Source organism: Onthophagus taurus, chromosome 6 (genome assembly GCF_036711975.1).
Source record: "Onthophagus taurus isolate NC chromosome 6, IU_Otau_3.0, whole genome shotgun sequence".
NCBI classification, from domain to species: domain Eukaryota; kingdom Metazoa; phylum Arthropoda; class Insecta; order Coleoptera; family Scarabaeidae; genus Onthophagus; species Onthophagus taurus.
This window is the reverse complement of record NC_091971.1, coordinates 11,604,083-11,631,338: the sequence shown is the minus strand read 5'-3', so window position 1 is coordinate 11,631,338 and position 27,256 is coordinate 11,604,083. Positions and strand designations below refer to the sequence as shown.

The following is a 27,256-nucleotide window of genomic DNA, read 5'->3' as shown; positions in this document are numbered from 1 at the left end:
TTTTTTTTTAGACAGTAAGAGTTTCATTTTAAAATCGAAACGTCAAAAGCTAAATGTCAATCCGATGTCAGTGGTGTCATGAAAGTTGGTTTATTCGTTATTTACAAAAATCTATTAGTGATGTTCATAAGGAAAGGATAGTGTGTGATCTGAGAAAGTTTTTAATTTAAACCGGAGTGAATGACACCAAAACTGGACGATGAGGATAAAAATCCTCAGTATGCAATAAAACAACATTTGCTCAAACTAGCAATATGCGTATAATAAGCATCTCTTTGAGCGGAATTTTGGTGTGTCTGTTCATTTTGGTCGGTTATGCGGCGGTTGATTTGCAACCCTGCGATAAATCGAGACGGGTGTTCACGGATACGTGGGGCGTAATTACGGACGGGCCTGTTGGTTTTAACTACACACAGGATAGTCATTGTGAGTGGCTAATCAAAGCAAATGGAAGTAGTAAGTTCATCACGTTAAGTTTTCGTAGTATGGGAACTGAATGTTCTTATGATTATGTATTTGTTTACGATGGGGATTCGTTTAAATCGCCGTTGTTGGGCAGCTTTAGCGGCAAAACTGAGCCACAAAAAGTCATCGCGAAATCTGGGTATATGTTAATTTTGTTATACAGCGACACTAATTATGTATTGGACGGATTTCGAGCTGAATATTCAATCACAGATTGTCCTAATAATTGTACAAATAACGGTTTTTGTAATAACTATACGAATCATTGCGTTTGTGGTAGTAATTTCGGCGGATTTGATTGCTCAAAAAAGTTATGCCCAGATGATTGTGGTCAAAAAGAAGGAAAGGGGATATGTTTGGACGGATTTTGTAAATGTTCGCCACATTATTCCGGGCAAAGTTGTAGTCTATTCGAATACGACGATGACGGAAATAAGTGGCATTGGCTGAGTTATTCAGAAAATGGGTTATCTCAGCGAGCAGCACACAGCGCAGTTTATGTTCAAGCAACTGATTCTTTGTATGTTTTTGGAGGATATAACTTAAACGAAGTTATAAGCAGCTTAGAAGTGTACAGTTTTAAAAATTCCTCTTGGACAGATGAATTAGGTAAAGAATTACCTGATAGGAAATTATATAAACCCATAGTACTTGGGACAATACGCCAGCTACTTGAAATAGCGAATGAACCGTGGTTAAAAGATTGGGGAATAAATAAACAAAAATCGTCCTTCTTCAGTAACTACATATATAGTTTAAATGAAAATTTAGGAAATCGTCGCACTCAAAGACATAGTCAACATCCGCGAGGGCAAAAACCCGCTGCAAGATACGGACATGCCGCGTGCGAAGTCGATGAAGGTTTTTTAATCTTCGGCGGGAAATTACATAACGGTAGTTTAGCAAATGATTTATGGCTATTTAATGTTTTTACGAAACATTGGGAGTTACGAGCTCAACTTTCCGACATCCGACCCCCTCCATTAACGCGACATACTCTAACTAGAGCGGGTGACACGATTTATTTATTTGGAGGAGGAACCGCCAGTGGTGAATTCTCATCGAAATTATTCTCAATATCTTTATTACCCGATCGTAGCGAAGAATGGCAAGAAGTTAAATATCGTGGTGGTAAAGAATTGGACGTTAGGATTGTTGCCCACACCACGGTTTATCACGCGGCAACAAATTCCTTATTAGTTTACGGCGGAATCGTAGCTGGAATCGCGCGATTTTCAAAATTATCCGACAGGATGTACTCGTTTCAATTAAATCATCGCCAATGGACCGAAATCCACTACGCCCGAGAATATTTACGCGAATCTTTTGTACCGAGAGAACGCGCTTTTCACACTGCAAATATAATGGGGAATTATCTTGTGGTTTTTGGAGGTTACTCACATCGACATAACAAAGAAGAAATTTGTTACGATAATCTTATGTATTTGTACCACTTAGGGTGTCACATTTGGGTTAATCCTGAAATTTTGGGGAAAGCTAAAGACTCAAAATATCCAAAACAACAAGGCGTTTTCGCTCACGCTTCGAGCGTCCGAAACGGAAACACTTTACTTTTAATCGGGGGTTATCACGGAAATATCAACGGTGATCTTTTAGCGTATACAGTCCCTCCAATGATTTCAACACGAACAAACGAATTTTACGATCCCGACACGATTTGTGGGAGACACAAAAATAACGCGGAATGTATCAAAGATCCGGAATGTGGGTGGTGCCTTGCGGATGCTTCTTGTTACGGAAGAACAGTTGGAGCGAATTGCACGACAAATTTGTTAACAACGCGGTGTTTGGGAGTTTGCCCGGCCCTTCTTGATTGCCGGTCCTGCTTAATTCATGGACTTTTATATCAAAATGCGAAACATTTAGTTTCCGCAGCTTACAAACTTGGATTGGCCGAGTGTACTTGGTGTGTACAAAATGCTCGTTGTCACCATAAGGATGATTATGGAGTTTGTGGATTGAGGGAAGATCGACCGGGATGGTGGGGAACTAAAGGAACGGAAGTTGTTAAACCTGAAGAGTGTAATAAGTTGGATGAACGACCTGGATTAACTTTTATTAAATATTATCATCCTGTTAATTTTTCTCAACCGGATATTGTTGATATCATAAACGCTACAACAGTAAGTATAAGTTATTTTATAGTAGAAACCACGAGAGCTGGCAGTAAATCATCGCTTAAAAATGGTGTGAATCAAGATATGGACGTACTACTTAGATTATTTCATCACATACAGTATTGGAAAAAAGTAAAGTTTTCTATATTAAATTTTAAATTTATGTTTTTTCTCAGGTTGTCCATTACTATGGCAATGTGTATTATGTAGTAATTGTTTAGCCGAAATTTGACAAAGATAGCCCTATTTTTATAGAAATTAAGCAGAATTGCAAAAGTTGAGTTGGAAAAAAGTAGAACAACTTAACAATTTATAGATAAATAACAGTTAAATTGAATAAAAAGCAAATATTTTTTAGTACCTAATACAATCTCCTTTATTATTAATGACATCGTGACACCTTCGTGACATTGAGTGTATTAAGCTGTCAATGGTTTCTTTCGATATTTTAGACCATTCATTTTGAAGAGCAGCGAACAATTCGTCACCAAAATTTTGGCTGAAGAATAAAATGGATATTTTTTAGCTGTTTTTACAACTATTCTATCAAGGCATCCATTGGTTTTTCTGAGACGTTCAGACTTTTTCTTCAAGTCTACATTTGTGTAAAGCGAATTTGCAAGCGATATCACATTGTTTAATATGGTTTTCAAAATCATTAATAACCATTTGTTTCACAGTTTTACAACCAGCTACACCACAAGGCATGTTTAAGGCTGGTCTTATAGAATGTATCTTATCAAAAACTCGTTCTTATTTGCCATATGTTTGTATTTCTTAGCAAAGTTGTTTTATTTTTTCCAACCCAAGTTTGTAAATCCATAGTAGTGTAAATCCTAAGGAAAAACATTAATTTCAAATTTAATTTACAAAAATTAAAAGTTGCTCTACTTTTTTCCAATACTGTACATTTAAATGTTTGGTTATATGTCAAACATTGTCAAAGATAGTTGAGGTTAACGTTAAGTTTAGGTTAAAGTTTATGTAATTATTAATTTATGTAATAAATAGTTTTAAAGGTTGTTTACAAGTCATAAGTGAGGTCTATGTATTTAAACAGTGGTTTAACGCTCACAAGAGTTTCGATTTGAGGTTAGGATTACGGTAGGTACATCCGTTAGAAGAACAGACGTACTTTTTCGACGTGGCTATTTGAATTGTATGTGGTTTGTGAATTTTAATTTGCTACGTATGGCATTTGTGCCACCTCTCGTGGTTTCTACTATATCAGGAATTTCATACAACTCACAATATATGAATACAGTAATCGTAATTACGAAACTATGCACTTACACTGTCCCACATAAAATGCAACATAGCTTAATAGTACAGGCATTGGGTAGTTTTGCAAAGGAAAAGTTTTGCTTAGAAAAGGTGACGTCCTTATGATAACTCCGAGTTTCCGTCTCTTTTAGCCGCACCTCTCTCAAGACGCCTAACCCAAATTTTTCTAGTTCTAATGTTACTTCTAGTGGCAGTGCAAGTGTAAAACTAGAACTAACACTATACCTAGAACTAGAATCATTCGGGTTTAGCCGTCTTTAGAGACGTGCGGCTAAACCCAAATGATTCTAGTTCTAGGTATAGTGTTCGTTCTACATTGTAATAGTGCTGGTATAAAACTACAATTAACACTAGACCTGGAACTAGAAACATTTGGCTCTAGGCGTGCATCTTCAGACGCACGGCTAAACCCGTTTAGTGTTAGTTCTAGTTTTAATTGTTATGCAGCGCTAGACCAAGAAATAGAATCATTTGGGTTCAGCGAAAAACGATGATTTACTGCCACCTCTCGTGGTGTCTACTATATCAGGAATTTCATATAACTACCATTCGGGCTAAACCCGATACTTTCTAGTTCTAGGTCTAGTGTTAGTTCTAGTTTTAGTTCAATACAAATATGCAACATAGTGATATCTTATGTTAATTATTGCTATCTACCACTGCCACTAGAACTAACATTAGATCTAGAACTAGGTACATTCAGATATGTTACGTTTCATGTTGGACAAAGTAAGTAGGTACGCCTTGGAAATATATTTTCATGGAAATATATTGCATTTTAAGTAAGGCATAAACAAATAAATACTATCTATTTTCATTGTAGGAAAGAAAATCCTGTTTAATGTCAATTTTTTATTATGGAATTTTAATTATGCACATAATTCTTAGAAAAAATATAGTGAGACGTTTTAATTGCGCGCAAACGACGCTTTAATTATTTATCATTACAAAAATAACTCAACTAGAACTAAAAAAATAATTTCCCATGTAGAAATAGTGATTACGTAATTATTAGTAAATTAATTAAAGCTGATAATGTCAGCGTATTAAAGGATAACAACAATTAAAGGAAACAACCATAAAATTTTTAAAGCATCCAATATTTTTTTAAAATACTTTAAATAATTCGCAACTCTACGTTTGAACAACAATTTACGTGTAAATAGAAATTTATTCATTTACGTCACCAGTTTACACAAAGGAAAATATTAGATTTTTAAATTAAGATCTTTTATTCAATAAATTTAATAATAAATTAATTTTAATAAATTTTTTTAGGCAGATTTAAGCAGCCCATCTGGTCATCTTTTAAAAACGGTGGATGGTTCAATGATGGGTCGAATGTTGGGTTTTTTACGTCCACCAAACGAATGGGATGAAAAATTAAAAGTTTGCGTAGCATCTTGTAACGCAACGTTAAAAATCGGGGACGATTTAGTATCAAGTATATCATCAATATATCGAAAAGTGTGCATGCCAAAAAATTGGCCAGAAGACGTCTCTTCCGATCGTGTATCAATTGATTTCCTAGCTCAACGCGTTATAAGCTCATTTAGTTCCCACCAACAAGTCGGAATGATGCATCTCCAACATTACAAAGAAAACGAGGAAAATCAACCCAAATTTTTTCGATTCGAATATTTAGAACCGTACAGTAACGGAAGTTGTCTTCAATACACTAATTGTCAACATTGCTTAACAGATGCAAGTTGTGGTTGGTGCGAATTATCGAATCAATGCGTTTCAAGGGAATTAGATGAAACGAAAAGTTGTGTTATTGAAGACGATTGGAGATATTTAACCTTACAACCAAGCGAATGTTCGAATTGTTCGAATTTTATCTCGTGCGAAAGTTGTACCGGATCGGGATTTTGCGAATGGTGGATTGAAGAAGCTAAATGTGCTAGAATTGGATCGTTTCAAGATGCGGCAACTAACCCCGAATTATGTCCAACACCGTGTTATAAACGCCCGGATTGTTCGAGTTGTCTTCAAGAAAAAGGGCGTTGCGTTTGGTGTGAAGCAACTCAACAATGTTTTAGTTTTTCGGTTTATACCAGTGAGTATCAATTCGGAATGTGTCGCGAATGGTTAGATCAAGCATTTCCACTTGTTACAAATCAAGAAAGCAATTTCCAACAAACCACTAAACTTCAAGATCAATGCAAATCCTGTTCGCATCACGTAAATTGCACAAATTGTTTAAGTTCATTAAGTTGTGGTTGGTGTTATAACTCTTCAAATCCAATAAATGGGGTTTGTGTCCAAGGTGATTTTAACACACCCACTGTAAATTGTTCAACTCAATTGGGTATAACCAACGCTCGGTGGGCTTATGCTCAATGTCCAGATGTTGATGAATGCCATTTAGGACTTCATGATTGCCACCCAGAAGCTATTTGCACCAACACAGATGGTTCATTTGATTGTATTTGTAAACGAGGGTATTTAGGGGATGGTCGTACAAGCTGTGTTAAAACTTGTTACAACACGTGCGTTCATGGCTCTTGTTCTGGCGAACCAGATTACACCTGCAAATGTTCAATTGGGTGGATGGGCCCTGATTGTTCAATAAACTGCGAGTGTAACAATCATTCTTATTGTCCGAAAGGAGTCGGGATATGCGAGGCTTGTCAAAATTGGACTGAGGGTGAACATTGCGATTTTTGTAAAGCGGGAAGTTACGGGAATGCAACCACGGACCAAGGTTGTCATAAATGCGAGTGTAACGGACACGGAAACATCTCAAAAGGGGAGTGCGATATACAAACGGGAGTGTGTTTTTGTCAGGATAATACCGAAGGGGACCGTTGCGAACGGTGCAAAGCCAATTATTATGGCGATCCGCGATATGGAAAGCAGTGTTATTATCAGTGTGAAGCTAGAGGGATGTTAAAAAGTAGTGAAGGGCAAGGGATAAGTTCGAGAAAATCGTATAATACTTCAAGAGAACCACCGCCAAGGGAATGTTTATGGATTATTAATCCAAGAGTTGAATTTGGATCTGCTATTATTCAATTACAAGTAATTTACATAGTTTATTATAAATAAAATAATTAGGTTAAGGTTATGTGTTGCAATCATAAAACTTTCCTTAAAAATTTTCATAAATATTCATATTATGACTGTATTGGTGAATTATAATTAATAATTTATTTTATTTATTATAATTTTTGTTTAATAACGCTAAATGTTAATTGAAAAGCAAAATTTTTTTTTGTATTAATTTTTATTTATGTTGGCAATACTTTTAAATTTGACAAATTAAATTTCAAACATAACCTCAAAATTTAAAATTTAATTTATTTCAGGTAAACGCAAGCGATTTAAATGTAACTTGTGGTGAAAATGCCGTTTATGTTTATGACGGTTTCGCGGAATTAACAGATATGAGCAATCAAAACGCATTAGCAGCTGCATATTGTAGTGAAGATGCTTTACCAACATCAATTGTAGAATCAAAAACAGGTAAAGTTCTTATATCAATAATTAAATTAAATTATTATTTTTTATCATTTAAGGTCACTTAACTGTCCATTATAAACAAGGTACTTTCGGGGAAGGTTTTAACGCAATCTATAAAGTGATTCATTGCGGTCAATGTCAATATCCGCGTAGATGTAAGAATGGCCAATGCATTTGCGACGAAGGTCGTGTTGGTCCAAATTGCGAACAAATAATTTGTCCCGATGATTGTCACAGCGGTGAGGGCCGCGGAATTTGTGATATCAACTATGGAAGGTGTTTATGTAACAAAGATTATGGTGGGACATCTTGCGATGTTAGGTAAGAAGAAATAAATTTATTATTAAAATAAAACATTTACAACTCGATTATTAACATAGATTGTATCGTCCTAAAACGTTTTTGGGTATATTTTTTCCATGTTGTCTCAAAAAATTAAATAAATTTTGAAGCAATATTTTATCATTTTTTGATAAAAACATCGTGATTATGTTAAATCTGGAGAGTACAGATAGATTTACAAGTAAATTGTAAACCTTTTCAACTTCATGAACAACTGTAAAATGTCTGTATAAACAGTTTAAGATTTCATTTAACATAGTGGCGTCCAGTTTATTTCCAATTACTAAAAAAAAATAATAAATTATTAGTTATTTATATCTTATGGGAATAATTGGATCGCGTTATACATCACTTAACTAAGCTACATTTTATCGTTTTTAGAGATTTTTAGTGGCAGTGGAGGTAGCGCTAATTTGCATAAGATATTACTATGTTGTATATTTTTATTGAATTAAAACTAGAACGACAACTAGAAACATTCGGGTTTAGTCGTGAAAAAAACTTTCAGTTCTCAAAAAGTTCGATCTTTCAACTATTAATTTTGACATATTTGTCAACTTTATAAAAAATCCTTTAAAATGTGTCCAACCTCTACATATTTAACTTAATAAGTAAGTAGGAATTGGAGTAATATTGGAATTAAATATGTCGTGTTTGTACTCATTTTAAAGGATTTTTAATGAAGATTACAAATATATCAAAATTGAGGTTGACATTTTAAACCTGAAGTTAGTTATCATATAATAGAAGTTTTATAACTGAAGTTAATCCAGTGTTAGTCACTTTTCCGCACTAAAAACTTTAATTTTTAACGTAATTTTTGGGTGATTTCACATTGATTAAAAAAATCGTCGATTTTTAAGCCACGTCCAAAGTTTCTTAATATTTCTTTTGTTAAAAAAGAGCGTTCTTAAATTTTATTTTACAACTTTTTAAACGTTATGACGTGATTTTAATCTATTTGTAGAGTTTCTGAAGATGGCCAAGGGCCGAAACTAATTAGACTTAAATTCTATATAAAAAGAAACTAGTTGAAAAGTACAAAATCAAACTCCAGATAATTTTCTTCAAAAATTTTTACACGAAACATTATTTTGACTCTAGTATTTGATTAAATTTGACTTACAGAAACACCTGTATAATCGTAAAACGACTGACCAAGCGGATTCTGTGCACCAAACAATTTTCAATAGTTTGAGCCTGTCTATACTGAGAAGTCATATTTTTAAAGAGATGGAAACGAAAATTCCGTTTTTCTCAACTTTGTTCATTTGTCGCTTAGTCAAGTGATTCATAACGTGGTCCAATTATGGGATATATTATTTATGGAGTTATTATAGTAATTATGTGTAACCAAACCCAAACCCTAGTCTAAAATAGAAAAAGAAGGAGCTATGGAATTTTACAAAACCAAAAATCTTATATTTGATTTTGCCACAAATGAATAAATTATCTCATCGTTTTTCCCCCTAACCTTTTTTTTTATAAATGATGAATCTATTGACTAAATATGAATTCGTATGCTTTTTGTATTACCTTCAGTTAATCTTTCAGGGTCCAAATTCCTTATAATTGCCGCAAATCCTTCGTAATTTTCTTCTTTTCTTGCAGATAACCAAGCCTGAATAAAACTGTATGGCATATGGATTTCTTCTTGTAGTATTTGTTGGTTATTTTCATTACAAGGTTCACCCCCACCTTTCAAATCTTCAGTTATCTGATTTAATTCATTATAAATTTTTATATTTTCTTGGTTATTTTCTTCATTTATATTATTATTTTGTTTTTTATCTTCCTTTTTAATAATTTCGTGATTCTCCTCATTTAATTCAATCATTTTTCCTCTCACGACTTGATTAAATTCTTTTACATCAATTTTTTCAACCTTCTCTGATGCCATTTCCGAAACAGTTTTACCTTTTTCATTTAAAACTAGATTTTCTTCAATTTCAATAATTTTTTTCTTCACTAATTCATTGTTTTTATCTTTGTTTTCATCGTTATTATTTTTTTCTATTATTTTTTCACCCCCAGAATTTATCTTATTGTTTAAATTATTATTTTTTTCAGTCGCACTTTTATTTATATATTTCGAAGCAATTTGTAAACGACCTTTTTTCCCTTCATCTTTTTTCTCATCATTTTTTTTCTCATCACTTTTTTTCTCATTATTTTTCACATCATTTTTTTTCCCTTCATCTTTTTTCTCTTCATTTCCTTCTTTTTTATCACCCTGTTTAAATTCTTTACCACAATCAGTATCTTTCTTCTTATCATTTAAATCCTTCACATTTAAATTTTTCTTTTCCTCGTTTAAATCTCGATTCTCAACAATTACCTTCTCTTCAACATTCAAATTAAAACCAACGGTTTTCTTTATCTCCGGCGATTTTTTACGATCAACAATTTTGAAATAAGGCCCCGACATTCGACTAGACCCGGGAATCGGTACAATAACTTTTTCACTTTTCGATTCCTTTTTAAGAATCGGTTTAGTTCCGTTTTTTCTTTTTACCTTTTCATCGTCCTCAATAACATTTTTTTCTTCGCCTTCAACATTCGATATTTTCATTCGAGTTTTCGAATTTGTTTCTTTCGTTACAAATTTACGAATATTTTCAGCTAATTTTTGAGCTTTAGCATTATTTGGATTTATAAAAATCGCATTTTCAATATAAACGTTAGCTTGGTGATAATTTTTTTGTTCATTATAACATTGTGCGAGACGAAATAAACATTCAAAATCATTTTCGTTAAATTTTAACGCTTCGTTGTAATCGTTGATCGCTTCTTTATATTTTTTAATACTTACATAAGCTGAAGCACGATTTTTTAATGTAACTGGGTTACGGTGATAAGAAATACTCGTTGTGTAATGTTCGATTGAATTCTCTATTTCTTTTGCTTTAAAAAATTCGTTAGCTTTTTCGTTTTCTCTTTGTGCTTCGTAAAGCGTTTCAGCTTTTGTTAAAAACGGGTTAAATTTAACTTTATTCTTTTTCTCGCCTTTTTTCTTTTCGTTTTGTGACTTCTCCGCTTCAGCTTTCATTTTCTTTTCTTCCAAATCCATTTTTAATAATTCAGTGTCCGCATCGTATTTATCCCAAGCTTTATAATCGGTTGATTTTATACGATTTGATTCTTTTTTCTTATTATCTTCGAGTTTAATTTGTTTCGTTTGGCGTATTTCAGGAAAGCTTTTATTATTTGTGTTTCTTACCGATTCTAATTCATCGTTTTTCTTATTAATATCGTCCAACCATTTCGTTAGATCATCCGATATCTCTTCGTATTTATCTTTTAGGTCTTCTTTTTTTAAAACCTTCTCAACTTTTTTAAGATATCTACTATTCGGTTTAATTTCCATTAATTTTTCTTCCGTTTTCGCTAGTAATTGTGGATAATAACCTTCTTCGCCGCTTTCAAGAATTTGCACAATCTTTTCGAGCTCGTCGGCGCTTTTGCACGTATTGACGTACTCAAAATCTAAATGGCTTAATGGGATATCGAATTTTTTTAATAAATTTGATCCCGTGCCGTGATACCTCGGTGCTGAATCCATAAAATTCCCCGCTTCTTCAAATTGTACCATTTTTATAACTTTCGGATAATATTTTTTAGCTATAAAATGTCTTTTGATTGAAAGTGACAAGTGTTATTTATTTTATTGATCAAACAATTTGAGTTGTTAGGGCAACTTGATCTGATTACTTTCTTTATGGACACCTATATTATTATTATTATTTATATCTTCTTTTATTAATTTCAGTTTAAATGGTACCCAATTAGTTTTCACCGAACTTTTCAACACAGTCCACTTAGCAGATACTTTAGAACATCTCCGAAAAACTTTACCCCGTTTTGGACATTCCCTTCTCTCCGATCGTAGTTCATTATGGATGTTTGGCGGTTACTCATTATCACACGGCCCTTTAAATGATATTCGCCTTTTCGATACGCGTAACAGCACTTGGGTTCAAGTAACGGTCGATTCGCCACCCGATGCAAAAATGCCACATGGAAGATATTTTCACGCTGCCGATTTAGTCAATTCAAAACAGTCAATTTATATTTACGGTGGTATTTCGATGAATAAGCGTCGGAAACGATTTTTTAACGTTAATAATCGCACGTTGAACGATTTGTGGCAATTTGATATTGAAAATAAACGTTGGGGTGAAGTTGAGAAACGCGGAGCGTGGCCGCCTGGGTTGTTGGGACATAGTTTGACTTATTATAAAAATGGAACTTTGGAAAGTTTAATTTTGATCGGTGGGGTTTCGCCGCAATTTGGATTTTCGAGTGATGTTTGGGAGTTTAAGCTGGATAAGGAGGTTTGGGTGAAATGGGATGATGTGAAAGGAATGGGGCCGTGGGGAATTTTCGGACATACAACTGTGTTTAATTCTCAACTTAATTTTTTGTACATTTTTGGAGGTTACGAATATCACCGGAAACAATTAATGGTTACGAATAATTTGTATGTACTTAATTATAGTACTCGGACTTGGATTAATTTGTTTGGATATAGCATGGAAAATAATTTACCAAATCCGAGATTTTTACACTCGGCTGTAACAACAGAAAATTACATGTTTATTTATGGTGGAAAATCGATTTCCGGCGATCAAAAATTCTTTGCTTATTCCTACAATTGCAACCAATGGATTAACTTAATGTCCTCGTCAATATCAAAAATTGGCGATTTACCAATCCAAACTTACGCTCAAGCAATGACTATCGAATTAGATCGAAATTTGGCATACATAATTGGGGGTTGGGGTACAGACACCGAATCTACAGTAACCCAAATCACTTTACCATCCGATTTTTGTTCGTTATGGTCAAATAAATCTTGCATTTACATTCCTGATTGTAAATATTGCGCGTTGAAAAACGACACTAGCATTTTATCGGAAAGTTGTTATTGGAAATCGAAACAATGCCCCTTTGGAAATTATGTAAACATAACAAAAATTGAAAATAGCGGTAGAAATTGTTCTGGACCTTTAACAGATTGTGAATCATTAAAGGATTGCGGCGCGTGCTTAACGCTACAAAATTGTCAATGGTGTAATAATAATTGTACAGATAAAACAACGTCTTCGTGTTCAGGACATAAAACAACATCACCTGATGAATGTCCTTCAGAAACTTGTCGCGCGGCAAATTGCATACAATGTTATCAATTAGAAAATTGCGACTGGATTAACTCACAGTGTACTCAAACTCTAAAATCATCAAAATTAACCGTTGCATCTTGTCCTCAACCATGCTCCGATTACAAAACATGTTCTGATTGCTTGGATAATCGTGAAGGTGATTGTCGATGGTCAACTCAATTAGACGAATGCATTTCATCAACATACCAACCAATTTATTGTGCTGGAGGAGTTTGCGGATTAGTACTCGAAAAAAAAGATGATCATAAATGTCCAGAAAAATGTCCTAGTTTTCGACAATGTTCCGCGTGTCTCACTCACAGTCATTGTGGATGGTGTGCTGCACCGGGAATTATGGGGGAAGGAGTTTGCGTCGATAGCAATAAAAAATCATGCGAAACTATTTTTGATGATGACTCATTAAAAACGTTTAACTTAGATCGAAACATAACGTATTCATGGCATTATGTGCGATGTCCGAAAGAAGATGAATGTAAAAGTGGTCATCATAGTTGTAATAACATCTCGGAGATTTGTTATGATAAAGAAAAAGGATTCGATTGTCGATGTGGAATTGGTTATAATTTGAGTTCGAGTGGAGAATGTGTTCCTCTTTGTTCACAAGGTAATAATATATTTTAATATTAATTAATTATATCTTAATTATTTTTTATGAATATATAGGTTGCGTTTGGGGAAAATGCGTCGAACCTGATAAATGCGTTTGCAATTTTGGCATCGTTGGCTCAAATTGTAGCATACCATGTCAATGTAATGGTCACGCTAATTGTGAAGGACCAGATAAATTGGATAAATGTCTGGATTGTTACAACAATACCATGGTAAATATCAAACATTTTTGTGAATACGTGCTATAATTAAAATTTGATGGTCGCATTGGGCGCGTTCATCAATGTTTGTCAACAATTATTAATCAATAGAAATAGGCTGTTCACCCAAGCTAAAATCTAGAGCTAACACTGGGCTTAGAACTGGAAACATTCGGGTTGGGTTGGGTTTCTTAATTCAATTTATTGAAAAAGTGTTATAATGCTAATTCTTTTAAAGTGATTTTTCGGTAAGAAAATTAGATTAAATAATTAGATTATAATTGACATTATAGCTTTGTTTCAGCTAACGTTATAACTGGTTGGAAGCTCGTCAGATGCAATCTCACATGTCATATGATGCAATGATATTCAAATGTGGCGGCATTACTTGACAGGCGTAATTGCCATAGGTAATTGCATCTGAGGAATTCCCAACCAGACGGAACGTTAATTGGCTCCAAACCCTTTCCAAACAGTTATTTTGTGGTTGGAGCTTTTATATACAGGGTGAATCAGAATATGAAAAGACCAAAATATGACAATTTAACGATTTGACGTCGGTGGTTTTTAATACACAGGATGTTGAAAGTTAAATTTTTATTTCGAAATTTTCTGACAATTTTGAAGGTTTTTGTACTATTAACACTTTCGTGACCGATCACGTATTTTTACGTTTTATATTGTCATCAGTGAGGAGCCGCTCACGTATTTTTACGTTTTTATATTGTCTATAGTCAGGCGCCGCTCACGTATTTTTACGTTTATATGACATTACTTGCGGCTTCTGGCGTAACAATACGTAGTGAAGATGCCGGCCATTGACGTTATCCTAATTGTATATGGAGCGGACGCGAAAGTGTTAACATAAAATTTGGTAGTTAGATGTTTTCGAGCATAAAAAATACGAATTTGATATTTGTTTTGTGATTACTCGTACAGGGCGCTAGATACACACTGTACGTTTGAGATATCAAGTCATGACTATTTTGTCAGTTGAGGTATGGAGAATTAGAACCAGAAATCTGAAGGAGTTTTCAATTCTGCACAAAAAAGGTACTTTTGCTTACATTGTCTAAGTCTACTGGTTTCCAAGTTATCTGCTTTTAATTGTTTCAAAGTAATTTTAAGGTTAACATTTAAAATCAATAACACACAGTATCTATAGCAATTAGTAACGATGATGTTACGTTAAATCATCATATTTTGGTGTCTAGTATCTCCGGTATTCGGATTTCCCATTCTTTCTGACTCACCCTGTATAAACCCAATCCAACCTGTATTCTAGTGGTTCGGTTCTTAGCTGAATAATTCCAAAATATCCCCAACAGATGGCGCTACATGTATTCAATTTTTAGTACGAAGTTTTTGTTTAGAAAGTTGCATTTCTACGAAGCTATTTTCTATGCAGGCGCCAGTAATGTGGAAACTTAGCTTAAGGGCATAATTAACCTGAGTGAATAACAGCTCATTATATGTGAGTAGAATACTATACTTTGTCCATAAGTACTATTGAAATTGATTAAATGAATTTTTGAATAAAGTTTAAACGTTAATGGGACAGAAATTTAATGTCACCAACTATAACCAACTTCACAACAATTTGTCAAAATTAAATGTCAATTTTATGAAACGTCATGTTTGTTTTTTGCGAAAATTAATTAATTTATGCTTAAATCATACAAAAAAAAGGAATTTCTTTACTTTTTTTTAATGCCAAACGTTTAGAAAGACCTAAAAAAATTAAATTAAATTGACGTTTTTTGAAATTTTGACGTTTCAAATAATTATTAGTCTGTCAAGTTGATTACCCATGAATAGTGATTATTTACCGTTATTATTCACTCTGTAAAAAATGACTATCCTTTAAAACTCATTTATCTACGACTGCTTGGATAAGTCATCATTACCGCACTCATTTGAGGTGATTTGAGTTACGTAATGAAGTTCATTACCACACGACTCGGTCTACGACCTCGTCGTGCAATTCTCCACACTCGTACTGTAATTATGTTTCTAGCCCACTTGTAATATAAATAACTATTATTTAAATAAATTTTTGAATAAAGTTAAACGTCAATGTGATACAAATTCAATGTTACCAACTGTAACCAATTTTACAACAATTTGTCAAAATTAAATGTCAATTTTATGAAACGTCATGTTTTTTACGAAAATTAATTAATTTATGTTTAAATCATACGAAAAAAGGAATTTGTTTACGTTTTGTTTTAATGTGAAACTTTTAGCCGTCTTGAGAGACGTGCTGCTAAACCCGTATGTTTCTAGTTCTCGGTCTAGCGTTAGTTCTAGTATTGTACTAACACTATCTCTAGAACTAACACAAGACCTAGAACTAGAATCATTCGGGTTTAGCCGTCTTGAGAGATGTGCGGCTAAACCCGAATGTTTCTAGTTCTAGGTCTAGTGTTAGTTCAATAAAAATATACAATAACCTAGCACTGAACCACAATTAAAACAAGAACTAATGCTTAAACGTTAATGTGACACAAATTCAATGTTGCCAACTGTAACCAACTTCACAACAATTTGTCAAAATTAAATGTCAATTTTATGAAACAATGTTTTTTTCGAAAATTAATTAATTTATGCTTAAATCATTCGAAAAAAGGAATTTGTTTAGGTTTTTTTAATGTCAAACCTTTAGAAAGTCCTAAAAAATGGAATTAAATTGACGTTTTTTGAAATTTTGACGTTTCAAATAATTATTATTAGTCTGTCAAGTTGATTATCCGTGAATAATGATTATTATTCACCGCTATTATGGTGACTACCCTTTTGTTTTAGAAAACTCATTCATAAGGTATACAGGTTGATTCAAAAAACCGCTGACAAACTTCTAGGGCAAGTAATATATTAAAAATTAAGATGAAGAGTCTTAATTGTCAAAAAATTAATCAAAAACTGTTGCTTTAATTAAAGTTTTGTAAGAGACTAATTGATAGATAATTGATCACTTTACACGAAAATACTGCCCGTTTAACAATATTAGCAGTGGAGTTGAAATAGCCTGTATATTATAAGGTAGTCGTGGACAAAAAAATGTTGTGTTTTTATGGATACTCATCTATCTTGTCATGGTTACATGTTTTTAGACTCATCACTGGCGCCAGTAATTTCAGAAGGGTGCAAACTTTTCTGATCCATGCATGCATGATTTCAACTTGCATGCTATACTCTGTTTTTAAACCAGGAGGAGTAAACGCGAAAGTCAGATTTACACTAGGAAAAATCACCAGAAAATATCACTAGATATTTTGGCGGTAAATTTAAATTAATAATTATTATTATTTATTTATTTACTTATTATTGTATTTATTTTCGTTTGTTATCGACAACACTAAACATACAAATTAATATTGAAGTTATGAGTGTATTTATTTCAAAATATAATAAAGAAGGGTTTAAGAACACAAAATTTACAATAATGACACGAAACTGTCGAATTGTCAATAACCTAACCTTCAAATTCAAAATCAAAATTCAAAATTGCCTGTATGTGAACCTTCCTCGCATTCAACCAATCACGTGCAAGGTCAATCTGGTGACAAATTTAAAATACTCCTCCTGGTTTAAAAACAGAGTATAATTGCCAAAGAAAACTTCAAGGTATAATTAATGTTTGTAAACAAAACTAACCTTACCTAACATTCCTTCACGCTATAATTGACATTACAAAAGAAAACTTCACGCTATAATTGCCATTACTAATTGCCAAAGAAAACTTCATGGTATAATTAATGTTTGTAAACAAAACTAACCTTACCGAACATTCCTTCACGCTATAATTGACATTACAAAAGAAAACTTCACGCTATAATTGCCATTACAAATTGCCAAAGAAAACTTCAAGGTATAATTAATGTTTGTAAACAAAACTAACCTTACCGAACATTCCTTCACGCTATAATTGACATTACAAAAGAAAACTTCACGCTATAATTGCTATTACTAATTGCCAAAGAATACTTCATGGTATAATTAATGTTTGTAAACAAAACTAACCTTACCTCACATTCCTTCACGCTATAATTGGCATTACAAAAGAAAACTTCACGCTATAATTGCTATTACTAATTGCCAAAGAATACTTCATGGTATAATTAATGTTTGTAAACAAAACTAACCTTACCTAACATTCAGCGTCTGAAGACACAGGGCTAAACCCGAAACTTAAAAATATACAACTTAGCGCTGAATAACAATTAAAACTAGAACTAACACTTGCACTAGAACTATACTCTGTTTTTAAACCAGGAGGAGTAAACGCGAAAGTCAGATTTACACTGGGAAAAATCACCAGAAAATATCACTAGATATTTTGGCGGTAAATTTAAATTAATAATTATTATTTATTTATTTACTTATTATTGTATTTATTTTCGTTTGTTATCGTCAACACTAAACATACAAATTAACATTGAAGTTATGAGTGTATTTATTTCAAAATATAATAAAAAAGGGTTTAAGAACACAAAATATACAATAATGACACGAAACTGTCGAATTATACCTAACCTTCAAATTCAAAATCAAAATTCAAAATTGCCTGTGTGTGAACCTTCCTCGCATTCAACCAATCACGTGCAAGGTCAATCTAGTGACAAATTTAAAATACTCCTCCTGGTTTAAAAACAGAGTATAGTTGATGTTTACACGTGCCATTTAATTTTACTGGCGCGCCAGTTTTTATTGGCGCCACTAAATCCATGCATGTCTAAACTCACTATAACATAAACGGAATTTTATGATAAACGCGCCCATTGTCAATCTTGATAGTTTGTAGCGCCATCTCTTGATATAATCAAAAAATAATATTACTTAATCAAAATCTTTTTTTATTATAATTTAGGGCTCACAATGTGAAAAATGTAAACCATCATTCGTCCGTGATCCTCAAGATAGTATAAAATGCATTCCATGTACGGAATATTGTCACGGTCATTCCGCAACGTGCGTTCCAGAAAACATGACTGAAGTTGATCTGACCATAGTACTAAACGAAGGTCCATCGGGACCTGCAAAATGTTTAAATTGCGCTAATTTAACCGCGGGTACTCGTTGCGATGATTGCATAAGAGGTAATTTTCGGCCACCGCCTAATAATTACTCCCATCCATGCCGGCCTTGTGAATGTCACGGACATGGTGATAATTGTGATTCAAGAACTGGGGAAAATTGTAATTGTAAAAATAATACGGTTAGTGAAGAATGTTCAACGGATAATGGTCGAAATTCCGCTCAACAATGTTGGACGGTACAATGTTCTCGTTGTAAAGAAGATTATACTGGAAATCCTAAAGAGGGGCGACAATGTTATAAACAATTAACTGTAATGGGAAAGATCGGTTTCGATTCGAGTACTATCGATCAAACGAAAGATCAAAGAAAACCGTTATATCCGGGTGAAATGTTGTTTTTAATGGTTTCCCCGAGATTCGCAAATTTAGATATTCGAGCGAATTTTGATGTTACACAAGGGATGTTGGATGTGTTTTTAAGTACTAGTGATGACGCCTTCAAAGCGGTTGTAAATTCATCGACAGGTTTAAATGAGATAACTTTTAATCCCCCCTATAAAGTTGGGGAAAATATTACTAAAAATGGAGAACATTTAATTATAAGGGAAGCATCTGGGTTGAGGACTTATGTTACTGTTGACAAACCTAAACCTATATTACACGTAAAAGGAGTAACTGATCGATTAGTTATAATTTTACCACAGGTTAGAGCTACGAAGGTTATTTTCAATAAACTTTAACTACAAACTATTTTAAATCTTTTCATGGCAATCTTTTTTAGGCTCGACAAAATATGCACGAAATAAAATTTTACTTCATTATCCGAGTAAGTGATCAAATAGATAAAGAAGATAAGCGAGCGTTCGGCTTGGTTTATTTCCAACAAGATCAATTACACATCGATTTATTTGTCTTTTTCTCCGTATTTTTTTCGTGTTTTTTCCTATTTCTGGCAGCTTGCGTTGTCGCTTGGAAAGCAAAACAAGCGGCGGACGTTCGTCGGGCTCGCCGAAGACAAGTCAGCGAAATGTTACACATGGCCAAAAGGCCCTTTGCTAAAGTCACAATCAATTTAACCAGCAGGCCAAGAATTAGAAGTTGGCTCCCGTATGATGTACGTCCGGTTGCAGTTGAACCAACAGGTTATAAAAAAATTTCAACGATTACGGATTTATCTCAATTATATAAATAATTAATTTTGTTGTTTATAATTGAATTTTAGGAGATGGTTTAGCCGCTGTAATAACTGTATTTATAAGTTATCCCGGAGGTCAAAGCCCTCCTGTAAGATTAGCGATGGCATCGGCGTTGATTCTCCATGATAAACATTCCATAACAAGTGGACGTGTTTTTACACGAAGAAGATCAGCGCATGGTGTCCCTCAGTTGTGAATTTTTTTTTTAATACTCTTAAGCACCTACTGAAGAATGAAAATGTTGTATCTCTTCTATTTTAATGTTCTACTCTACGTATTGCTCACGACAATTCCAAAATAAGAAATTTTTTTTATTATTCTGTTTTCTTAGTTTTTAAGAATGATATTAATTTAAAAAGATTAGTTATTAATATTTAATATTATAATGGTCTTCGAATCTCAATGTTTTTTCATTTTTTTTTTAAATAATTAATAAGTTCTTTACAAATTTTACTCAATTTAAGTATTATTTTTTACTTTGTACTTAGTAAGCTCTTTTTTTGAATATTTATTATAAACCAATAATTGGCTGTGAAAAAAGAAACAAATAATGATTTAAACGGGAAATTATTGTTTACTTTATTCTCATATTTATGTATTTCTCACACATCTTTAAGAAGACAATCTAATCATTGTAGCGCGAATAAATTTTTTTCTATACGAGATTCGGGAACCAATTTAATATAGACAATTATTATTTTTGTGTTGTGGTCGTAATGTTTAAGTATCAAATCCCTAAACATTTTAATTATTAGTTAATAAAATTTTGCAAATATTGTACATATAATAAGTGAATATATATGATTATACAATGTAATACTTACTTTATCTTTTATTGATTTAAACCGTTTATTGTAATTTTCAGACTTCTAAGACAATATAACACTTTTACGCCTGATTTTAAATAGGATGTAGCAAAAAATTGGGTGAAAACAAGACTTGGTCACCAAATAGCAGCACTAATGCCATAATACGAATGATTTTCTCTCGCTTTTATGTTGTTATCGCTCTTTTGACTTAGAATAGTCGGTCAGTTTGATAGTGTTGTGTATTAGATGTCATCAGAGTGGTATTAAGACTGATTGAAACGGGTGATCTGTCTTTAAGACAATCTGCAAAAAACTTTCAAACAGATAAGTTGCTGTTAAGTCGCCGCCGTAAATATGTAATTGGTAAACAAGGGAGGAAAAACAACCCTTTCAATGGAAATGGAAGAAATTGCCGATTTGCTCTCACAAAAAAAAACGAAATATTAGAAACTGTTTGAATGTGTTGTTTGGGGAACGAAATTCCCTCTACATTCAAAAACGAAACAACCTGGCAATGACTGGTTTAGAAATTTTTGTCGTTGGACCAAACTGAGCCAGAAAAAGCTGGAACAATTGGAAGCATCTTGACGTGTCTTCACCAGATCACTTATGAAATTTAAATGAAAGAAGTTTCTCTTTGGACCCTTACAGAGTGAAAGGAGTCGTTATTATGTACTTCCTACTTTTAGGTGATTACGTCCTTATTATGTTTGGGATTCATGTTGCAAGTTTTAAATTTAAACTATATAAAAAACTTCTTACTTGCTATTACATTGGTGAATGATTTGATGCTAACATTATTGTAATTTATTATGTGTCCAGTGTCAATGTGATGTCTATAGACATTTGAATTACATTTATTCTTGTGTTCATGTATTCGTATGCCTAATCTTCTTCTTCTTTGCCCTATGTATATTCCATTACATTTAGAACATTCTATAGAATAAACACCGCATTTGTCAAGAGTGTCTATCTTCTCCATATGACAATTTGAGAATAGGTAATGCCAGAATAGAATTATTATTGGAAATTGCCAAGGATATATTATACTTAGAAAAAATATTTTTGGATTGAGTGCTATTTTTGCTTTTTGGATTAAAGTGCTATAACTTGGAGGAGAACGGGTTTTGAACAAAAAGTTATATGAAAGACACCCCTTAATTTTTGCTAAAAAAACACCCTTGAAATCTTTCACATCAATTTAGAAACACCTGTATAGGAGTTTATTAATAATTTTATTTGGGAATTTATTGACCATGGCCAGTTTATAGATATAGGTAAATTCTTTTGTTCTACATCTGAACTTGGGTAATTGAGGGCTCTATTAAATAAAAATGGAAGTTCGCCAATTTATGGGATAATGGATGAGGGGAGTCATATGGGATTGTAGTATTAACATTAGTCGGTTTGCGAAAGATGATTTGTTTTTTTCTATTTCCAAAGTAAAATTCAGATTAGGGTGTAGCTGATTAATGTAGTTATGGAAGAGCTCCAGTAAGAGGAGATTTCCATCCCATATACAAAAAACATCGTCAACATACCTAACCCAAGTGATGATGAGAGTATTTTCAATGTGGTCGAGAAATATTTCTGATAAAAGCCCTGATAGTGTCATACTCATGGGCAGGCCTTCATTAATCTTGTAATAATTATCAAAATGGCAGTAGTTCTGTGTAACGATGTGTCTCAAAATTGCATTCACAATAGTATTGTTGTTACTAAATTTTTCGAAAATATGTGATGTAAGTTGAAGAGTATATTCTATAGGGATATTTGAATAGAGATTTGTGACATCAAAGGAGATAAAGATTTTATTATTTAGTTCAATATTCTTGGTATTATTAATAAATTGTAGTGAATTGGAAATGGAAAAACTAGTCTGGAAGTCGATTAGCTTGAAAATGTTGAACATGAAATTAGCTAACTTTGAAGTCCTTATTAATTTTGCAATAAAGAGTAATACAAAACACTACATTGCAAAAGTAGAACAAGCTAAGGATGGGGAATGTATATACATTTTATTTATAAAATTTTGATAAAAAACGTTATGATGAATGGGGTGGAGGTATGGAGATGGAAAGAGCTGTTAGAGCTGGGAAGAGGTTGGTGGCCAAATTTAGGTGTGGTGGAGAGATTGTACACTGTATGGGGAGCTCTTTGAGTCTTTTCACCATCTGCTGATGGACTCAATAAATTATTATAGTTAATAATACATAAATTACAAAAAAAAAACCTTTATTTTTGTTGACACATAGCTTCCAACATTTTATAATAACAATACTTAACATCAAAATCCATATCATACCAATAATTCACAGCTATACATCCATGACTTTGCTGCACATGATGAAACCACAAACTTGGAAGATACAAACAGTCACCTTTTTCCACTCTAACCTTATAAATATTGGCAGATTTAAATTCTGGATATAAATTATAATCTGGGTTTAATGGATCAATGGAAATCCAAGGTAACTCAACAACTTTTCCATCGCAATCTTTGCTATATTCAACTTCAAAACCGCTTTTTGTAACGTTTTTAAATGACGCGCATTTATATTTTTTGTAAGGAACAAAGGGTAAATCAGTTGGTGGTATTAATATAAAATCTTTGTGGCCTTTGATGACGCAATAGATGTTTTCGTAAGGATCTTTATGCACTATAATTATAAAAAATATTTTCAAAAAATCGCTTAATGAATGAGTATTTATTTTTACTGCTTGTAATTGCTCGAGAATCGCCCATCCAAAAATTAATAGCGTCCGGATTTTTTCCAAATGCTTTCGACGCCCAACTTATTTCTTCATCAACATCACTTAATAACGATTTAAAAGTACTTGTCAAATTAGAATTTTGTTCCTGAACATAACAAATTACGTTATTACTAAAAAAATGTGAGTTTAACTCATTATTAAATAATATATTTACATTGGGTTGTTTAATAAAGTCAAAAATTGACTCATATCCATTTTTATTTCCTCAGGTGTTACAAATAACGTTTCTAAATCTTTAATAAATAACCCGTCGGCGTATCCATTCGGTGTTAAAGCTACCGTAACGTTATTTTCACCAATATTTTCGCTACAATCTCAAAGATATTATTGAGTAACTTAATTTTAAAAGAAGTTTACATAAAATATTTTGATGACCATTTCTTAACAGCGGGGTAGTGAGAACAACCGCTTTTTATTAAAACAGGCATGTTTCGAGAAACATATTCTCGTAAAAAGGTTATGTCCCATTCTGAACCAATATTCTCAACCACCGGTACTTTACAATTAACATGAAGTAATTCTAAAACGAAATTAAAGTAATAATAACACTTTCTAATAAACAAATTTTTAATTTTACCTTTTGATTCTTGACTCAAAATTTTGAAGGGTTCATCAAAATCAGCCATTTTGATGAACCCCTCAATATGATTATATGTGAAATTAGATAACAAAAATTTTTATTATTTAATTTATTAATTATTATTAATATAACGATTAAAAATGCTTTCAAAAATGAATTACAGATTATAATATAAATAAAATTTTATTAAAATAATTAATTGTGTCAAAGTGACAGAAGCTAACTTCACTTCAAAGTAAATGTAATTTGTGGTTATGTTAGTTAAATGTTGACAATTTTCGGTGCCACGTAATTCTTTGCAATAAAGTCATGGGAAACGCGAACAGCATCGACGTTCCCGGCGGAGGAACCGAAGGATATCACATTTTAAAGGTACATTTCCCAACATAATCTCACATTTCAATTAAGAATAACCGAAAAACTAGGTCCAAGAAAATTCACCAGGAAGCAAAGCAGGCTTACAAGCATTTTTCGATTATATCGTAGCTATAAATGGAACGAGACTCAACGAGGATAATGACACGTTAAAAACACTTTTAAAAGCAGGAATTGGTATCATAATCTAAAAATATTCATGACTGAATAATTATTTTTATTATCTTTCAGGTAAACAAGTACCAATAACTGTTTTTAGTAGCAAAACTCAAACTGTCAGAACATTATCAATTGAGCTAAGTGATTCGTGGGGTGGACAAGGTTTATTGGGTGTTAGCATACAATTTTGTTCGTTTGAAGGCTCAAACGAAAATGTGTGGCACATTTTAGAAGTACATCCTGGTTCGCCAGCAGAATTGGCTGGGTTAAGGTCATTTACTGATTATATAGTGAATGCTGACTCAGTTATACATGATACTGAAGATTTATTTGCTTTGATTGAAGCCCACGAAGCAAGAACTTTAAAATTGTATGTTTATAATAGTATTGATGATGCTTGTAGAGAAGTTACAATCACCCCAAACTCAAAATGGGGGGGAGATGGAAGTTTGGGATGTGGGATTGGGTACGGTTATTTACACAGGATACCTATTAGAGGGGGTAATATAAACGATACAAATAATGTGAATACCACAAATTTGGGTTATCCTGAAAAAAGTACTGCTCCAATTATGATTGCTAATACATTACCACCCATAAATACATCAATTGGAATTTCAACTGTTGAAAATACACAAAATGATGTTAATATTACAAATAATAATCCAACACCTGCAGCTTCGGTGTATCAAGCGCCTTTAAATATTCCCCCAGCTACTAATATCCCTAGTTTTAACCCTGCATTTTCTAATAGTGATCCAAATTCTTTTCTGGGATCTATTCAAACAGCACCAATTCAAGACGTTCCAGTTCAATGTTTTCAAAATGTTCCGAATCCACAAAACTTTCAAAATGTGATGATCCCTCAAAATTTACAAAATGTGTCGGTTCCAAACATCCCACCTCAAAATTTTCAAAATGTACCAACCCCAAATGTAACTTCTCAAACGGTTATTTCAAATCCTCAATATTTTAATCCGAATGCAAATGTTTCTGGGGTCGCACCTTACGGTGTTTACACTTTTCCGCAGTCGACGACTCAATTAACGACGCCTACGGTTTCCCCGACGGGAGTTCCTTTACTTTATGATCCGGCGATAGCGGCGAAATCGGCACAGCTACTTTTGAATAGCAACGAGTACAAGTCGAGTTAATTCATTTCAAAATCAAATTATGATTAATTAAAAAATTAATAAAAATGCGTTTTTGAAATAGAACAGGAATAATATTAAATCAAACTTTTATTATTATACTTTATTATTATAGGTTTTTAATTTTCGTTGTATGTATTATTTTTCTGTATATTTAGTATCTAAATAAAGATGTCTATTAATAAAAGAGAATTAAAAAAGGAGTTTATTTAATTTTTTGAATTTGTACCTTATTATTTTTGCATAATTTATGTTGGCCAAACTGAATCTTTGTATACAAAGAAATTAAAACGTTTTTTTATTGTATGGCTTAATACTTGGTTTTTAAATACGATTTGCATCAAAATAATAACAAAATTTGTTATTTTACAAATAATAACTAAAATATCAAAAAACTTTTTGACATAATGACACAAAATTTATGTTGGTAAAAGAAAAATGCAAATTCAAAACCTGTCATTATTTTAAGGTTATAAATCTTTAACCTTAAAAATTTAAATTTGATTTTTTTTCTGTTATTAGTTGAAATTGACTTCTGGAGAAGAGCAGCTGGACCAAACTAGATTGAGTGCAAGGGGTAGTGATAGACATTTGCAATCGGAAGGCGGAAAACGCAATAAACCGAAATTATATATATATAAAACCCCATCTGCTTTAACACACTTTTTTGTTCATCTTTCTAAGGAAATAAAAGAATTTAGAGTAAAAAAACATCATCTCATTGAAAAGATTTATTTTATCTTAAAAAAAATTTTAACAAAAAATCTTAACTAAATAATTTAATTTTTCTTCTCCTCCTTCTTATGATGAATAGCTTTCGAGGGAGCCCCAGTTTGTTGAACAGGAATTTTCCTATGTTCTTCAACAGCATCTGGATTAAAAGTAGGAGCCGTAATGGTTAAAACCCCATCCGAGGACAATTTTGAATCGACCTTTTGAATATCGTGCCCCTTTGGAAGAATATATTTTCGTGTAAATGAACGGGAAATATATCCATGCTCATCTTCCATTTCCTCGTGTTTTCCCTCGACCGTGATGGTGTGGTCACCAGTTACTTTAACGACGATTTCTTCTGGTTTGAAATGTTGGACATCGAGGTTCACCTGGAACCTGTCTTTATCCAAAGCGATCGTTGAGCCGACATCTTGTTCCGCCGCCAATGATTTCCACGGGCGATAATAACTGAAGGGAATACGACCACGGCGAAGATGATGTTCTGGGAGAGACAACGGGCGCGTTAAATCTTCTGGGTCTAAACCCAAACCAAAGTTTTGATTGAAGATTCTTGAGGGACGATGTGAGAAGTCGTCGAGTAAGAATGGAATGAGAGACATCTTTTTGGAAAAGAAGTTATTCGCTTACTGATATACTGGAGACTGACGAGGGTTTGAATTTGGGGAGATTTATATACGTTTAGACTGAGTGGGGATGGAATATTCTCGAATTGTTACGAATTTTCGCGAGTTTTTTGTGATTAGAACGGAAT

At 32.9% G+C, this 27,256-nt stretch overlaps 5 protein-coding genes across 7 annotated transcripts; 2 read left to right on the top strand and 3 right to left on the bottom strand.

The window, feature by feature from the left end:
- The first annotated feature begins 30 nt into the window (after positions 1 to 30).
- LOC111424306 (multiple EGF like domains 8) lies at positions 31 to 20,738 on the top strand. Of its 3 annotated transcripts, none has more exons than XM_023057807.2 (9): positions 31 to 2,609; positions 5,166 to 6,911; positions 7,199 to 7,355; positions 7,409 to 7,673; positions 11,464 to 13,481; positions 13,541 to 13,698; positions 18,557 to 19,429; positions 19,507 to 19,867; positions 19,948 to 20,738. In XM_023057807.2, the coding sequence occupies exons 1-9, from the start codon at positions 255 to 257 to the stop codon at positions 20,115 to 20,117; spliced, it is 8,103 nt and encodes a 2,700-aa protein (XP_022913575.2). In that variant the 5' UTR covers positions 31 to 254; the 3' UTR covers positions 20,118 to 20,738. The 3 variants fall into 3 exon arrangements, with proteins under 3 accessions (XP_022913575.2, XP_022913574.2, XP_071052847.1); XM_023057806.2 differs by having other exon boundaries at positions 18,557 to 19,444; XM_071196746.1 differs by having other exon boundaries at positions 18,557 to 19,444; positions 19,507 to 20,040.
- Positions 7,670 to 11,374, bottom strand: LOC139430102 (Spag1 axonemal dynein assembly factor). Its single transcript, XM_071196747.1, has 2 exons — positions 9,231 to 11,374; positions 7,670 to 7,977 (listed from the first exon to the last, which is right to left on the bottom strand). Exons 1-2 carry the CDS (start codon positions 11,284 to 11,286, stop codon positions 7,724 to 7,726), a joined length of 2,310 nt encoding a protein of 769 aa, XP_071052848.1. The 5' UTR covers positions 11,287 to 11,374; the 3' UTR covers positions 7,670 to 7,723.
- A 2,210-nt stretch (positions 20,739 to 22,948) lies between the features above and the next one.
- LOC111424297 (bifunctional peptidase and (3S)-lysyl hydroxylase Jmjd7-like) lies at positions 22,949 to 24,182 on the bottom strand. Its single transcript, XM_023057797.2, has 5 exons — positions 24,083 to 24,182; positions 23,863 to 24,025; positions 23,660 to 23,812; positions 23,449 to 23,615; positions 22,949 to 23,390 (listed from the first exon to the last, which is right to left on the bottom strand). The coding sequence occupies exons 1-5, from the start codon at positions 24,129 to 24,131 to the stop codon at positions 22,966 to 22,968; spliced, it is 957 nt and encodes a 318-aa protein (XP_022913565.2). The 5' UTR covers positions 24,132 to 24,182; the 3' UTR covers positions 22,949 to 22,965.
- A 152-nt stretch (positions 24,183 to 24,334) lies between these two features.
- Positions 24,335 to 25,898, top strand: LOC111424350 (Golgi reassembly-stacking protein 2). Its single transcript, XM_023057854.2, has 3 exons — positions 24,335 to 24,457; positions 24,511 to 24,637; positions 24,692 to 25,898. Exons 1-3 carry the CDS (start codon positions 24,395 to 24,397, stop codon positions 25,771 to 25,773), a joined length of 1,272 nt encoding a protein of 423 aa, XP_022913622.2. The 5' UTR covers positions 24,335 to 24,394; the 3' UTR covers positions 25,774 to 25,898.
- A 588-nt stretch (positions 25,899 to 26,486) lies between these two features.
- LOC111424320 (protein lethal(2)essential for life-like) lies at positions 26,487 to 27,203 on the bottom strand. Its single transcript, XM_023057819.2, has one exon. It carries the CDS (start codon positions 27,102 to 27,104, stop codon positions 26,550 to 26,552), a length of 555 nt encoding a protein of 184 aa, XP_022913587.2. The 5' UTR covers positions 27,105 to 27,203; the 3' UTR covers positions 26,487 to 26,549.
- Positions 27,204 to 27,256: the final 53 nt, after the last annotated feature.